This window comes from Meles meles, chromosome 4, assembly GCF_922984935.1.
Source record: "Meles meles chromosome 4, mMelMel3.1 paternal haplotype, whole genome shotgun sequence".
In the NCBI taxonomy this organism is placed as follows: domain Eukaryota; kingdom Metazoa; phylum Chordata; class Mammalia; order Carnivora; family Mustelidae; genus Meles; species Meles meles.
The window spans coordinates 162,374,015-162,391,377 of NC_060069.1; the positions used below are offsets into that span (position 1 = coordinate 162,374,015).

General features: G+C 48.6%; 1 protein-coding gene and 1 pseudogene across 1 annotated transcript in view; one reads left to right on the forward strand and one right to left on the reverse strand.

Moving 5' to 3' along the window:
* LOC123940819 (heat shock transcription factor 2 binding protein) overlaps positions 1-17,363 on the reverse strand; it is a 98,128-nt gene that overhangs the window by 63,240 nt on the left and 17,525 nt on the right. Inside the window, exons 4-5 of the mRNA XM_046003719.1 lie at positions 6,695-6,844; positions 4,852-4,984 (exon numbers count right to left, since the gene is read on the reverse strand). Coding sequence (XP_045859675.1) covers positions 4,852-4,984; positions 6,695-6,844 — 283 coding nt within the window. The remainder of the gene's footprint in view (positions 1-4,851; positions 4,985-6,694; positions 6,845-17,363) is intronic.
* On the forward strand, positions 12,233-12,759 carry LOC123940008 (annotated as a pseudogene).

A 17,363-nucleotide genomic window follows, 5' to 3' on the forward strand; every position in this document is an offset into this window, starting at 1 on the left:
GGGTCGACTATAACTGTTTCCTCGCTGAGCAAGATGAAGGGGGATGTGAGCGTCTAAGGAAACACTCCAGTTCAACAACACAGTTCATTATCTCGGCCATACAATGTCCGCGGAAGGAAAGCTCTTATCTAAGGAAGGATTACAAAATACCCAACATCATCCAAGACCAATCGCTGAACAACAACTAAGAAAATGTCTATGACTAACCGGATATTGAAGATAATACATACCAAAATCCCCTGAATTTGCAAGACCTCTGTGCGACCGGACTAAATCCAGTATGTCAGAACCAGGCCCATGGAACACAGAAACAAAAAAGGCCTTCGATGATCCTAGAATACCTTTCAATTAATTACCTCTCACACCCCAGATTATCATAAATCTGTGTCCATGAAAGGTTAAGGTCATGATCTAGGACTGTGGTTCTCAAAGTGACACAGAAAGCTGATTTTGCCCCAAGGAGAGACTTGGGGATATCCGGAGGTGTTTTTGATTGTCACACTTCGGGTCTAATACTGGCCTCTCTAAGGGTAGAGTCTAGGCATGCTGATGGCTTCCTACAACACAAAGGAAGGCCCCCACAACGGAAGATTCTAGTGCTAATGTCAAAAAGTGATGCTCTAGGCACAGGCACAACCACTCAAGCCCAGGGTTAGCACAGACCTCAGTCACCATGTGGGGTCTGACACTCCCCTCACAAGACGAAACCGAGGGTCACAGACACAAGAACACGGGGCTGGTCAGAGGCAGAAGCTGAAATGGCCACTGGGCCTCATCTCCCAGCCCATCTTCTCTCCCACACTGCTTGCCTGTGGTAGTGCGAGGACGTGGGAGGACAGGGAGAAGCGGAAACATGGAGAGGCGACTGTCACGGACACAAGAGTGCTCTGCGACCAAGTCTCAGGTGCTCTTATGTCCATGACATGCGTGAGTTTACTGTCTGTAAATTTTATTTTTTTCTAAGTTTTTCTTTAAATTCCAGGTAGTTACATAGTATAACACTAGTTTCCGGTGTACAATATAGTGATGGAACACTTCTGTACATTACATCACCCAGTGCTCATCAGAACAGGTGCCCCCCGACTCCCCATCCCTACTTCCCCCAGCCCCCTTCCATACCCCCTCCGGTGACCACCAGTTTGTTCTCTAGAGTGAAGAGTCTCTGTCTTGGTTTCTCTCTCTCTCTTTTCCCCCCTCTGCTCATTTGTTTCTTAAATTGCACATATGGGTGAGATCATAGGATATTTGTCTTTCTCTGACTTATTTCACGTAGGATACTCTCTAGCTCCAACCATCTTATTGCAAATGGCAAGATTTCATTCTTTTTCCATGGCTGATTAACTGTGAATACAAACTACCTATTCTTTCTTCATTCATCAATCGATGGACACTTCATCTGTCTCCATAATTTACCTATTGTAGATAATGCTGCTACCAATACAGGTATGCACATATCTTTTAAAATTAGTGATCTCCTGTCTTTTGGGTAAATACCCAGAAGTACAATTGCTGGATGGCAGAATAGTTCTATTTTTAACTTTTGGAGGTATGTCCATGCTGTTTTCCAGAGTGGCTGCCCCCGTTTGCATTCCCACCAGCAGTGGAAGAAGGTTCCTTTCTCTCCACACCCTCGCCAGCACCTGTTGTTTCTTGCATTGTTGATTGTTGATTAGCCATTCTGACAGGTGTGCGGTGGTATCTCGTTGTAGTTTTGATTTGCATTTCCCTGACGATGAGTGATATTGAACATCTTTTCATGTGTCTACAGGTCATCTGGAAGTATTCTCTGAAGAAATGTCTACTGATGTCTTCTGCCCATTTTCAACTGGATTATTTGTGTTTTGGACATTGAGTTATATCTGTTCTTTATATATGTTGGATACTGACCCTTGATCAGATATGTTATTTGCAAATATCTTCTCCCATTCTGTAGGTTGCGTTTTAGTTTTATATCTTCTCCCATACTTTAGGTTGCCTTTTAGTTTTGTTAGTTGTTTCCTTTGCTGTGTGGAAGCTTTTTAATTTGATCAAGTCCCAAGAGTTTACTTTTGCTTTTGTTTTTATTTTGCTTTTGTTCTTAGATACGTAGTAACATATCTAAAAAGAAGTTGCTTTGACCAATGTCGAAGAGGTTACTGCTTGTGTTCTCCTCTAGGATTTTGATGATTTCAAGTCTCACATTTAGGTCTTTTCCATTCTTAAATCATTTTTGTGTGTGGTGTGAGGAAATGGTCCAGTTTCATTCTTTTGCATGTTGCTGTCCAGTTTTCCCAATACCATTTGCTGACGAGATGGGTTTTTTTTCCCTAAGTGGACATTCTTTCCTACTCTGTCGAAGATTAACTGACCATACAGTTGTGCGTCCCTTTTTGGGTTTTCTATTTTGTCCTATTGAGCTATATGTCTATTCTGTGCCAATACCACACTGTTGTGTTTTTTTTTTTAATACCATACTGTTTTGATGACTACAGCTTTGAAATAATTTGAAGTCAGAATTGTGATGCCTATAGCTTTGTTTTTTTCCCCCAACGTTGCTTTGGCTATTTGGGGTCTTCTGTGGTTCCATACAAATTTTAGGATTGTTTGTTCCAGCTCTGTGAAAAATGCTGTGACACTCTATACAGAAAATCTGAAAGACTCCACCAAAACTCTGCTAGAACTGATAAACAAATTCAGCCAAGTCTCAGGATACAAAATCAATGCACAGAAAGCTACTGCATTTCTATACATCAATAATGAAGCATCAGAAAGAGAAATTAAGAAAACAAGCCCATTTACAACTGTACCAAAAACAGTAAGACGCCTAAGAATAGGGGCACCTGGGTGGCTCAGATCGTTAAGTACATCTGCCTTTGCCTCAGGTCATGATCTCCAGATCCTGGGACGGAGCCCAGAGTCAGGTTCCCAGCTCAGCAGGAAGTCGGCTTCTCTCTCTCCCTGTCTCTCTCCCCCTGCTTGTGCACTCTCTCTCTCTCCCCCAAATGAATACGTAAAATCTTAAAAAAAAAAAAAAAAAAAAAAAAAAGACACCTAGGAATACACTGAACCAAAGAGGTGAAAGATCTGTATTCTGAAAACCATGAAACGCTGATGAAAGAAATTAAAGATGACACAAAGAAATGGAAAGGCATCCTATGCTCATGGATTGGAAGAACAAATATGTTAATATGTATACACTACCCAAAGCAATCTACACAGTTAAGGCAATCCCTATCAAAATACCAAGCACATGTAGATGTTTTTAAAGACCCTTGTTTTAGAAGGCAGAGAATCTATGTGACAGCTAAGCCAAGGTTACTGTATGGCCTGCTCCCCAGAGGACAGTCTTGGTATGAGAGATGCATAAGCCCCCACGGTCTCTGTGAAGCAGGACTTAAATGAAGTCATCTTCCCAGTGAAATTCACAACATATAAGTGACAAATTTAAGGGGGTACTTCCCAACACTTTGTGAGTTCCCATGTGAGCCCCTCCAAGTAGAATAAACAAGGTCAAACTGAGTTCACATGTTGGGCAACAAGGCTGCTTTACCTGCTGGCCAGCCACCTCAGCCCCACACACCAGCCAGCAATTCCAGCAGCTCGGACTCACAACTTAGCAGAGTGACAAATCACATTCATCACAGGGCTTTGGGGTCCCAGCAAACCGCAGAGAATCCAATCATCAAGTCTGCCTTCTGTTTAAAAAGACCTTAAAACAGGGTGCCTGGGTGGCTCCGTTGGTTAAGCAACTGCCTTCAGCTCAGGTCATGATCCTGGGGTTCTGGGCTTGAGTCCCACATCAGGCTCCCCCTGCTCTGCGGGGAGCTTGCTTCTCCTTCTTCCTCTGCCTGCTAATCCCCCTGATTATGCGTGTGCGCGTGCTCTCTCTCTCTCTCAAATAAATAAATAAAATTTTTTTTAAAATACCTTAAAAACAATTTAAAAAGTGGAGCAACGCAAGCCCCCTCCTTCTGAAGGTGCCATGCGACCCTGGAAAAAGGCCGGGCTGAATCAGGACTGGCCCAGACGTCGTTGGAGTCTCTATACCCACCTCGAAGCAGTGTTATCAATTTTTTTTTAAATCACCAATTTTTAAGGGATTATGAAGAAAACGTCTACACAGGATCTACCTCATTTGGATTTCAGTAGATAAGGGATAATGCCATGAGGAAAAATAAGATTTCGTCTCTCTTTCATAACAGGGATTTGCCCTAACAGCAGCGTAGGTTAGGGCAGAGAGGAAAGAACGACAGAACAGAGCTAAAATACCGAGAGTAAATTTGACAGTCACAGCAACAGAACTGTTTCCCTGAGTTCAGAACAGTGACACTAATACCTATCACGTCCCACTACACTGAGGTCGCGTTTATTAAGTACCTAGTTACCCGGCTTTGTCACTTACGGCAGGTTTGCCACAGAACACTACCTTAGAGTAACTGTACCCGCCGGGAGACTTTTGGGCTTTTCGGATTCTTTAATCACGGCACCAAAACAAGAGCAAGAGCTCCACTTATGCTTAAGGCTTCTACTTTCACCAGATGTTAATAAAGCGATTCCAAATAACAAGGAGCGAAACGTCCGGTTTTGTTTTGACTCCTTTCCAGGCACAGAACTGAAGAGAAACGCCAGCCCGTCCTGTGCTTCCCAGATCAGTCTTCTTCCTGACCAAAGCGAATCCCAATCGCCTGGGCGGATGCCCCACAACACACACACTGCGTGGCTACCCCAGACCCACCCGACCAGGTTCTGTGGGGTCAGAACCTCGGGACACTGCAAATGTTCCCGGGAGACGTTCCTACCCACACAGCCCGGCCGTATTCGCCACACCAGACACACGGCTAGCAGTCCCCGCATCTCAGAAGAACGACTTACTTGTCACGATCCCAGCCAGAGCAAACACAAACTGATTCTCATCAGAATCCGGCTCCTTGACATCCCCATCCAGCGACTTCACAAAGCTCTCCATGGTCTGACCAGTGATGCTGAAAAACTTCAAAGCTTTCTCCTGAAAGTGTGGAAAGGGAAGGGTCACACCCCGCACAAGTACTGGTGCAAAACACCGGCACGACAGGAAGCCTCCGCCCGAAGGACAGAAGCAGTTCTTAAAGGTCCGCCCCCTCGTTACAAGCTCCCATATGGAAAAGAGCGAAAAAGGAGGAAGTTGGGACTCCGTAGAAAAATTACGCTGCAGACCGACAGAAAGAGCAAAATCAAATACATGGGAGGGAACGGCGCAAATCTGCGCAGCGGTGGAAGTACCAGCGTGGGTTCACCCCGAATCCACTAGGAATATGCGAGAAAAATACGTTCTCTGTTGTGTCCAGGCAGGAAACCGCAGGTTTCAGCCACCAGAGAAGAGATCTTCAAACGAGAAGCGCCCGCACGTGGGGAGACGGCGGCGGTGAGCAGGCGGGTGGGCGCCCCACATCTCCGTTACTTGGCGCAGGACCCTCCCAGCACCCAGAACCACTGAAGCGCCTCCCCGGGACGCTCAGGTCCAGGGAGACCTTCAAGGCCGACGCACCCACCAACCGCCCAAGGCAGCTCCATGGGCTGCGGGGATGACACAGCTCTGGAAAAGGGCTACAGCCGGCACCTTGAACACTCGCAGCTGGGGGGGTTTATGGTAACTGAGTCTAACAAAGCTCCACAGATGTTAAGATACAAGTCGTCTGCACCTAAAGTCACAGGTGAGTTGTTTCTGCGCGCGGCGAGGCCTCCGTCAAACCTTCCCGCACCTGTTCCCTGCACAACCTCACCGTCCGCCTAGAGCGCAGCCACACGCGCCAGCCCCTCTGGCGCGCCTGCCCCAGGCCTGCCTTCCCTGCCCCGCACAGCAGGGCCCTGCCTGCGCCACGGGCCGGCCTTCCAGGAAGTCTTCCCGCCTCGCTCCCACGCCCGCCCGCTCCCATCTACCTCATTCGAGGTCGGCATCATCTTCCCAAAGTCTCTCGCCCCATCACTCTCTTACTCAAGACCCTCAGGGGTCCAGTCTTGCCACCCACGGGGTAAAATCAGCCACCTGGCACCTGAGGCCTTCCAAAATCACATTCCGTCCTCGTTCTGCGGCGTCACCGCCCCCGACCCTACCGTGCTAACCGCCCCCCGCTCTGGGTCCACTGACCCAGGCACCGGCCCTAAATCTAACTTCAGGCTTCTCAGCCCGTGCCTCTGATGATGCCACTCCCCTCCCCTCCCCACTCTCTGCCCTTGACCCCGATTCCAGCTCATCAAAGCCCATGTCAGAGCTCTCTTCCCCTGGGAAGCTTCTTGAGAGAGAGAGAGAGAGAGAGAGAGAGAGAGAGAGTGTGTGTGTGTGTGTGTGTGTGTGTGTGTGTGCTATTAACATACACATGTTAAGTTACATGTAACTTTCAACAAATCAAATACCATGTTACCCAGGAAGTAAACGGCGTTATAGGGTGGATATAGCAACCTCCATGAACCCCATTAACCCATTCAGTGTGTGCAGAAGTCAAGGAACGATCCTGAAGTGGACTGCCTGGGGGGGGGGGGGGGTCTTATGTCATTCATGTAACAAAACCCCCGGAGCCACAGCTCTCACAGGCCCCTGCACACTCCACGCCAACGCTACGGGACGGATGAACGCAAGAAGTGGACGTCATCTGTGGATGCCTTAGTAGGACACACTGCACCCTCTGGGGTCCCTCAACACTGATGGGCGATATGCAGGGAGCGCAGGGGGCATGCTTACTCCTCCCAGAATGGCCTTGACCACGTCCTCACTGCTGGAGACGCCCCAGAGCAGGGTGCAGGCCGCCGCCCCCATCTCCGTGCAGTACTCTGCCTGCTGCAGGAGCTGCTGCTTCGCGTCCTTCAGCTGCTGTCGAAGAGCGAGTTTCTCCTAAAATCAGAACAGAATAAGACCCGCCAAATGAACAGCATTCAACCTTCAAATACCTCTACCGTGATTCTCACTCAAACTTTTAAAAAAAAAAAATGCACGCAGAGGCGCCTGGGTGGCTCAGTGGGTTGGGCCTCTGCCTTCGGCTCAGGTCATGGTCTCAGGGTTCTGGAATCGAGTCCCACATCAGACTCTCTGCTCAGCAGGGAGCCTGCTTCCCTTCCTCTCTCTCTGCCTGACTCTCTGCCTACTTGTGATCACTGTCTGTCAAATAAATAAATAAAATCTTTTAAAAAAAAAGAACATACTGCGATATTAGAGTTTGTAAGTTTCGCCAAAGACTTGAACCCAGCTTTAACTAAAATGAAACGTAAGGCACCTTGGGTCCCAAGAGTCGACGCCAATGGGGGCACCTGAACCAAGTTACAACTGAATGCGGCAATCCACAGAGCACCATTTCTACTAGAAGGGCCTGCTCCCTCCAGATGGCTCACTCAAGTGGAAAGACAGAAGATGACACAGCTAAGCCCAGCTAGGACATTTGGGGCAGAGACAGGGAGAAGTGGGAAGGAGGGCCTCCCAGGCATGCGGGTGCCAGTGTGACGGGAACATGAAGGCCAGGTGGCAAACCACAGCCAGGGCTCCTAACAGTGAACCATCCTCCTGATATAACCTTAGACCTTACAAAACACTCCTAGACTCGTTCCAGGTGGCTCTTGCGTAGTACGGGGCTCCTGGCCTCCCCAGCCCCACCACTGGTTGCACTATTGTTGTTACCTGAAGTTCCCTCAAAAGGTGAGAACATTCCCTTAAACTCAAGAAATATAGAAACCTGGTGGCTCAGTCGGTTGAGCATTCAACTCTTGATTTCAGCTCAGGTTCCACTCTCAGAGTGGTGGGATCAAGCCCCATGTCAGGCTCCACAGTCAGCTGGTCACCCTCTCCCTCTGCCCCTCCTCCCATTTGCATGCACGCATGCTCTCTCTCAAATAAATAAATCTTTTTTAAAAAGTTAAAGCATTTTAGATGTTTTAGGTCAGTTAGGGAGGAAGAAAAGGAAGCAATGGGACACAAATCAAACTCTGTTGCCTTCATAGTTGGACTGAGGGAGGTCCATTCACATCTCCCTGGGGAAGAGATATTCGGTATGCAGAGGACCATACATATTCAGACCTATATTCACACTCGTTTTAGGAGAAAAGATGGTCACTGAACCGACGAAACATGCTAATACTGCCTCAGGTGATTACAAACTCTGGTTTCATCCTAATAACTGGTCTGGATTCTAGATGTGTTCCTCAGGCTTCTGTAGCTGAACCCACAGAAGTCAGGGGGACACGTGCAAACCTATATCAAGCATTCCCTTTCTGAAAGCTAGCCTTTCTCACAGTTGAAGCAGTCTGTATCCCAATGAGCCTGGTTATGCTGTCCTTGGGCAAGATCACACAGTAACTGCTGAGAATGACCAGACAGGACAGTCTTCCACTATAGGCACATGTGGGGGCTACAGGCACATGTGCCCTGGCACAGGGCTGCACATTTAGTACAAGAATATCAAGAAGAACTCAACAAAAGTAATTCCATTCACAATGACGTCAAAAATAAGAAAACGGAATAAACTTAAGAAAGCAGTTTAAGTCCTGTACACTAAAAACGACAAAGCATCACCGAGAAAAAGTACAGAAGATCAATCAATGGAAAGACATACCATGTTCATGGACTGGAAGACTAACAGTGGTAAGACCATAATCTCCCCAAACTGAACTACGGATTCAGTGTGTATCAAATCCTGCCACAATTTCATCAGGCTTCTTTGTTCAAAGAGATGATCTGATTCTAAAATGCATATGGAAATGCAAAAAAAAAGCTTGAAAAAGAAAAACAATGTTACAGAGCACTGACACTGCCTGATTTCGAAAACAGAAACAAAACTTATTATGAAGCTACAGAAATCCAAGCAGTGTGGTACTAGCGTAAGCGTCAACATAGAGATCGTTGACACTTTAACATTTATGGCAACTGATTTCAGCAGAAGTGCCAAGGCAATTCAATGGAAAAAGTATAATCTATTAAACAAATTGATGCTAAAACAACTAGATAAGTATTCATATGTAAAATAATAACAACATATGTTTATTTTTTAAAAGAGCTTATTTATTTGACAGAGATCACAAGGAGGCAGAGAGGCAGGCAGAGAGAGGGGGAAGCAGGCTCCCCGCTGAGCAGAGAGCCCGATGCGGGGCTCAATCCCAGGACCCCGAGATCATGACCTGAGCCAAAGGCAGAGGCTTAACCCACTGGGCCTCCCAGGCAACCCAAAATAATAATAATATTAACTCAAAATGAATCACAGACCTAAATGGAAAATCGCCAGGAAAAAATGTCTCTGGCCCTGGGTTAGGCAAATTTCTTAGATGTCATAACAAAATCATAATCCATTAAAAAAACTGATCATCAAAATTTAAAACTTTTACTCCTCAAAAGACACCATCAAGAAAGTAAAAAGGCAAGCGATAAACTAAATTATTTCCTTTTTAAAAAAATATTTTATTTATTTATTTTGAGAGAGAGTGTGTGTGTGAGAGAAGAGAGAGCACAAGCAGAGGGGAGGGGCAGAGGCAGAGGGAGAAGCAGGCTCCCCAATGAGCCAGGAGCCTAAGGTGGGACTTGATCCCACATGACCTGAGCTGAAGGCAGACACTTCACTGACTGAGCCAGCCAGCTGCCGCAAGAAACTCTTAACCATAGGAAACAAACTGAGGGTCGCTGGATGGGAGAAGGTGGGGGATGGTAACTGGGGGTTGGGCATTAAGGAGAGCATGTGATGTGACGAGCACTGGGTGTTCTATGCCACTGATGAATCACTGACCTCTACCACTGAGACTAATAATATACTGTGTGTTAACTACACTGAATTTAAAATTTTTAAAAAAGATGATGTTGGTTAGGAAAAACATAGGCAAAAGCTATAGACCAGAAACTCGTGTAACATTGTGTGTCAAGTTTGTTTCAATAACAAAAACGTAATTTAAATAGGTAAAAGATGTGAACAGACATTTGTCCGAAAACTGTACAAATGAGTAATAAACACGTGAAAAGATACTCACCACAAGGACAATGGAAATTAAAACCACAGTGAGACACCATTACACACTCACTAGAACGGCTGTAACTCAAAGGGTGAACAATACCAAGTGTCCACAAGAATATGGAAAGGTAGGGCCTTCACGTGTTGCCGGGAGGAACACAGAACAGCACACGCGCTCTGCTGGACAGTACGGCAGGTCCTCACGAAGTCAGCCGCACACTCACCGTACAGCCCAACAACTGCGCCCCCAGGTAACCCCCAAGAACAATTAAGTATATACCCCCACGAACACGTGTACCTGAACATTCACAGCAGCGTTATCTGTCAGGGTGAAAAACTGGAAGTAAATGTCCATCAACTGGTGAAAAGATAGAGAAAATGTGGTACCACAGAAAGGAACAACCGACGCGTGCTAACATAAATGAACGTCCAAAGCATTACACCGACAAAAAAGACGGCCTATTGTGCTTCTGTATTTCCATAAAACATTCAGAACAGGCAAACCCATACAGACAGCGGATCTGTGGCTGCCTAGGGCAGAGTCAGGGATCGAGGACTAAGTATAAACAGATATGGGATGGAAATGTTCTGAGAACTGGACAAAATCCGCACCCACTCGTGATAAAAATGCTTAGCAAACTAGCAACAGAAGGGAACTTCCTCAACTTCATAAAAGCATCTACAAAACACCACAGCTACAATCGCATTTTTGTCTCCAACGGGGAAGGCTACAAGCGAATGGAGGCAGGAGGTACATGGGAAATCTCTGTATTTTCCACTCAATTTTGCTGTGCACCAATGGAATACTACTCAGCCACAGAAGAGAGCAAAATCAGGGGCGCCTGGGTGGCTCAGTCAGTTAAGCGTCTGCCTTCGGCGCAGGTCATGGTCTCAGGGTCCTGGGATGGAGGCCTACGTGGGGCTTCCTGCTCAGCAGGGAGTCTGCTTCTCCCTCTGCCTGTCTGCCCACCCCCCCCTCCTGCTACGTCTCTCACTTTCTCTCTCTCTCAGATAAAATCTTAAAAAAAAAAAAAAAAAAGAAAGAAAAGAAAAGAACAAAATCTCGCCATTTGCAATGACATGGATGGAGCCAGAGAGATTATGCCGAGCGAAATCAGTCAAAGACAAATACCAGGCGATCTCGCTCATACACAGAATGTAAGAAAACAGACAGACAGACAAAGGGGACAAAAGGAGAGACGGGCAAACCAAGAAACAGATTCTCAGCTACAAGGAACTCACTGATGGCGACCGCAGGGAGGTGGGCGGAGGAGGGAATTAGGGGGGATGGGGAGTCAGGGAGCACCTGTCCTGAGGAGCACTGGGTGATGTACGAAGTGTTGAGTCACTGTATTGTTCATCTGAAATGGATACGACTCTGTATGTAACTATCTGGAATTTAAATAAAAACTTAAAGAAAACTAAAATCTATTTTTTTAAAATCATACTTAGTGGTGAGAGATTGCCTTCCCCCAAGGTCAGGAACAAGGCAAGCTGTCCACTCTTGCCACTCGGATCTAACACGGTGGCAGCAGCTGCAGAGAGTGTAGAACACAGAAGAAACCAAGGCAGGAGAGTCGAAGAACTGTCCCTATCTGCAGATGCCGTGATTGTCTATTTAAAATCTCAAGGAATCTAAAAAAATCCCCAGCCTTCCTAAGTGAGTCCAGCCAGCTCACAAGCTGTAAGAGCAACACACCAAAAGCAATCACGCTTCCGTGTGCTAACAACAAAAGAGTGAAAACTAAAATTTAAAACACAACACCCTCAAAATTGTTCCGAAGAACAAAATGCCAGGCGCCTGGGTGGCTCAGTCGGTTAAGTGCCTTCAGCTCAGGTCATGGTCCCAGGGTCCCGGGGCATCAGGCTCCCTGCTCCGTGGGGATCTGCTCTCCCTCTGCCTCTGACTGCTGCTCCCCGGCTTGTGCTCTCACTCACTCACTCTCAAATAAAATCTTTTTTTTAAGATGTTTATTTATTTATGTATTTGACAGAGAGAGAAGGAACACAAGCAGGGGGAGTGGGAGACGGAGAAGCAGGCTTCCAGCTGAGCAGGGAGTCCAATGCAGGGCTAGGTCCCAGGACCCTGGGATCATGACGTAGCCAAAGGCAGATGCTTAACGACTGAGCCACTCAGGTGCCCCACAAATAAAATCTTGGAAAAAGGAAAAAGAAAAAAGAAATGCATACCAGCCGCTGGTCCCATGCCTCCCATGGCCAGGCTGCAGACCGCTCTGAGTCAGTGCTACAGGCCTGCGCCTTGCCAAGACTCAGCACTGTCTGTTCTGCTCGGCCCTGTGATGCTGGTGGACCTCAGCAAGGAGTCTGGGCCCTGACCCTGCAGGAAGTCCACAAGCAGCCACGACACCCACTGCAGGTCAAATACACCAGGGCAGAGGTCAGACAAGCTGGGCAAAGTGCTGACGCCCATCAAGGTTAAGAACCAGCCCACCAGTATGGCATGGGATGGCCTTGATCCAGGCCTTGGTCATGACAGATCCAGATGCTCCCAGCAGGAAGAACCCCAAACCCAGGCAATGGCCCCCTTCTCTGGAGATCAACATGCAGGGCAACGACATCAGCAGGGGCACATTCCTCTCCAATTACGTGGGATCGGGGCCTCCCGCGCCTTCATCTTTATGCCTGTCTGGCTGCTTTACGAGCATGGTGGCCGCTGAGGTGTGGCAAGGCCATTCTCAGCAGCCAATGCAGAGACCGCTGTGCTAAATTCAAAGTGGCATCTGCCCACAAAAAGTATGAGCCTGGGCCCCTGGCAGCCAGCACGTGTTCCGGGCTGAATAGGACAACGGCGTGTCCAGCTCTGTGAGCAGCCGTCTGGAGGCGGAAAGGAGCCCGGAGTCGGGAACAGCCTGGAGACGCCCAGCAGTGTCTCGAGCCCAGTGATGTCGGTAGATTTCTCCCCTTGCCCGCTCCCAGTCTCACAGATAGAGCTCAAGGTGTCCATCCCTTCTGCATGTGCTTTGTAATTCGACAGGGTCATACCTTTATGTTCTGCTCAGATCTGAACTCTGTCTTGGAGGACATGTCGGTGCTAGGATGGGGTCATAAAATCGTCAACGTAAGAATAACAACTCGGAATTTAAAGAAGAGAAATTCAGGTGAGAAGATCAGGTCTACGGGAATAGAGTAGAGCATCAGCGATTCTTTAAGGGAGGTTTTAAAAAAACAGATTTTCTTTTTTAAAACCAGATTCCTTGCTGCTGCCTTTGAGAGTCTGAGTCTGGAATTGTGCCTGATGGAATCTTCTGTCAGGCTTCATGACACCGCCAGCCCCCTACTATGTTACGTCTGAGACTGGTTACTGGCGGTCAGTGTCTCTGTTTCCTTTAAAGAGACTACTGGAAGGAGCAACAGGGAGAATCGCCCTACGGTTCTGCGCGGTGGTCAAGACGAGCTACGGGGCTGGGTCAGAAATCCCCCAGTCTCCACCATCAAACTGATTGCTCTTCACTGGTGGAAGGAAAGCCAGTCTGGAGTTTCAGAATGGTGTATTAATTCTGCTACTTGCTTACAGTTGGATAAAAATAAAAACGTTCTATGGAACCAAAAAATAAAAAAGAAAGAAAATGAAAGCCTTCAGTAAAAGTCTAAAAAAACGTGTATAGGATCCGTGTGTGGAAAATTACGGGTCGCTGATGAGAGAGATTAGAGACAAGGCACAGAAGTGGTAAGATGTGCTTTATCGACGGACGGCAGGACGTGACAGGATCGCAGCTCTCCCTAAGCTCACTTACAGGTATGACGCCATTCCCATCAAAAGCCCAGGACGAATGTTCAGACACAGAGGAGCTTATTATAAAATGTATATGGAGAAGTAAAGGACCTGTCTAGACAGTTTGGGGAAAGAAATGTTCGACGGGAAGAATCGCTTTACCCAACGCTGGGGCTCACTACATGCCCACGGTAACCTGGCCAGCGAGCTCTGGCAGGAGAACAGCTCCCAGACGCGAGAAGCCAGAACACAGCAGACGAACAGGCCCGAAGGATCCCTCACAGAGGCCAATAGCAGGTCCATGGAAGAAACAGCATCTCTTCCACCAAGCACAAGAGCCACTGGACCAAAAAAAACCCAGAAAACAAAAAACCTCAACCGAAATTTATACCTTAAGCAAAACTTGCCTCAACACGGATCAAGAATTTAAACATATGAAAATATTAGACAAAAGAAAATCGTGGGGACCTAGGGCCACAGGGAAAGTTCCTGGAGCACGAAACCCACAAGCATGGAAGAAAACAAGCCACAGACGGGACCCCGGCAGACGGGACCCCGGCAGACGGAACGCGTGCACTCCGGGAGGACCCCAGCAAGAGGCGGAGCGCCTCACTCCCGCCTGCCACAAGCGGCCTGCAAACCGCCCGTCCGATAAAGGACGTCTGCCTAGCGGGCGGCAAGAGCCTCTCAACGGGCAAAAGAACTATAGCTCATTGGAAAGTGGGCAAAAGGCACGAGTGGATCCGTCACAGGAGAGGACGCACAGACAGCCGACGAGCATGTCAGCAAGGCCTCGACACCACTGGCCAGGAGAGAACTGCCAGGTCAGGCCGGCACACGCCTGCTGGAACGGCCGAAACAGAACCAGCGACACCACGAGATGCCGGGTAGGACGCGGCACGAGTGAATCACTCACGGGCTGCCGGAGGGAACATAAAATGGAGCAGCCACTCCGCTCAACAAGTTGGCAATTCCTTACAAAACCGAACACGCAGGGGCGCCTGGGTGGCTCAGCTGCTGACTCTTGGTTTTGACTCAGTCTGTGATCTCAGGGTGGTGGGATCGAGCCCCGTCGGGCCCCTCACTCGGCAGGGAGTCGGCTGGAGAGTCTCTCTCCCTCTGTCCCTCCCCTCACTCATGCCCCCCCCCTTTCTAAAATAAACCAATCTCTTAAAAAAAAAAGAAAAGAAAAAAGAACAGGGACACCTGCGTGGCTCAATGGTTTAAGCCTCTGCCTTCGGCTCAGGTCATGGTCCCAGGGTCCTGGGATCGAGCCCCGCATCGGGCTCTCTGCTCAGCAGGGAGCCTGCTTCCTGCTCTCTCTCTGCCTGCCTCTCTGCCTGCTTGTGATCTTTGTCAAATAAATAAATAAAATCTTTAAAAAAAAAAAAAAGAACAAAACACGAAACATGCATGAGCATGCAACCCAGCGACTGCACGTTTGGGCATTTACCCAAAGAAATGAAAACACACCATCACACAGAAACCTACGCACGGATGCTCACTGCCCCACTCTTGGTAACAGTGAAAAGCCGGAAACCACCCAACTGTCCTTCGAGGGAGGTAAGTTAGATAACTGTGATAGTTCCGTGCTGTGGAGTCCCATACAGCAATGAAAAGGAACAGACTCCTGATTGCAAGAATTTGGATGAATTTGAGGGGAAAAAAATCATTTTCATGGCATTCCCTTTCCATGACATTCTTGACATAAAATTACATGGACTAACGTGGGCAGTTACGTGTTCGTGGTTGCCGGGAGGCGAGCACGGGGGACAGGGGACGTGCGGCTGCAGCAGGGGACCATGAAGGGACGTCCATGCTAATGGAAGACTTCACGCTCTAGAAGATGGTGGTGGTCCCAGGAACGTACCCGTGGGACAGAACTGCACTGGGGGGCACCTGTGGGGGTCAGTCGTTGACTGTCCGACTCCTGGTCTCCGCTCAGGTTCTGATCTCTGTGTCATGGGGTCGGCTCTGTGGGGCCCCGCACCCAGCAGGGAGTTTACTCGTCCCTCTCGCTCGGCTCCTCTCCCGGCGTGTGCTAAGTAAATGAAATCTTCCTTAAGAAACTGCACAGAAGCAGTCAGACACACACACACACAGAGGAGTGCGTGCGCACCGGTGACATACAGACACACCCCGGGGGTCGTACCCCTGGTCTCCCGCTCGCGCCACACACCGCAGTGAGCCCAGACGCTACCACAGGGCACACTGGGTGCAGGGCATGGGGACTCCCTGGATTTTTCCGTACCTTCCTGCGCATCCATGATTCTTTCTCAGAACTTTTAACCAAAAGCAAAGTGGGCTGTGGTAACGCCGCGGCTGTGGTAACGCCGCACGCACACACACAGTCACTAAAGATGCCCAAACTCCACTTGTACGACAGGTCTGTCTGTCACAAAAAACATCTCTCAAGAGAGCGGCTGGTGAAATAAGAAACGGTAATTAAGTCCTGACAAGCTCCCGTGGGTAAAGTGGGTACTCATGGGGCACTCTTCCGGCCGCCCCGAGTCCACAGCAAGGCCCAGCTGGCCTCGCACTGATCTGATTCAAGCACCACAAGCAAGCTTTCCTTGTCCCGTGGCCGTTCTCGGGGGGCGGGGCTGGGGCTGGGGCTCGGCTAGCACGTCTTTACGAGCTGGAGTCCACACTCTGTTTCCTCATCGTATTGTACAGCCTGGACCCAGAAGCTTCTGTCTGTCGCGCGTGACGTCTGCCCACACGGCAGCACTTGCTGGCAATGCTCTCATTTGGGGTCCGGCCCCTGCATTCCTTCCAGATTGCGCAAGTCTAAAAGAAGCTTCCAGAGTCTGCCTCAGGATCTGTGCAGACCTGGACAGAGACCACAGAAAAGGCTACGGAAAAGGCAGCTGTCCGTTCTGTACAATGAGAAAAGACGTGGTCTTGCCACGGCAAACTTGAAAGGGCTCCCTCCCCTCTGTATCATAGTAGCAGGACAATTAAACAGGAAACTTCACTGGAAACAGGAAATCGTTTAATCCAAAATATCTGCACATTTTAACTCAGGGCAAACTGTCAGGGCAGGAACACGCTACTCGTCTGACCTTCCTCTACCAGGCCCTTTCATCCTCCACGCTTGCGCTTTACCGGAATGGCTTATTTTTTTCTGTTCTTTATTGACTTAACAGCATGCAGAGGTGTCCACGAGCCCGTGAGCAGGGGAGGGGTGCAAGGGGAGACGCTCTCAAGCAGGTGCCACACCAGCACGGATCTCAGGGTCAGCACCACCAGAGACCATGACCTAAGCCAAGTCAAGAGTCAGAGGCTCAAACTCCTCAGGCCCCAGGTGGCCCAGCGTATTTGAAGCATCGCATCTAAAATGCTCACAAAGCGCGCATTTTCCCTATCCTTATCGATGAAGGAAGAAAAGGGAAGTGAAGATTCTGCCCAGTTCAGTCTCAACCTTAACAAGGACGTCTCAGCAATTTCAGTAAGTCACGAACCGACAGGCACGTGGCTAACTTTTACCAAATTCCTTCTGGTCTGCCGGTCAACTTCCTTGAGACCAGGAAAACCTGGGGCCCCGACACGCGAGCCAGCCCTCCACCTTCGCTCATCGTGACCTAGCCTAGAACAAAGCTAAGATTCAACTTTCATTATGTGACACTCCACCTAAGTCAGTCTCGAGACTAAAACTCTTTCCCTGACCTTGTCTGCTGGCTCAGTATTAAAGTCTC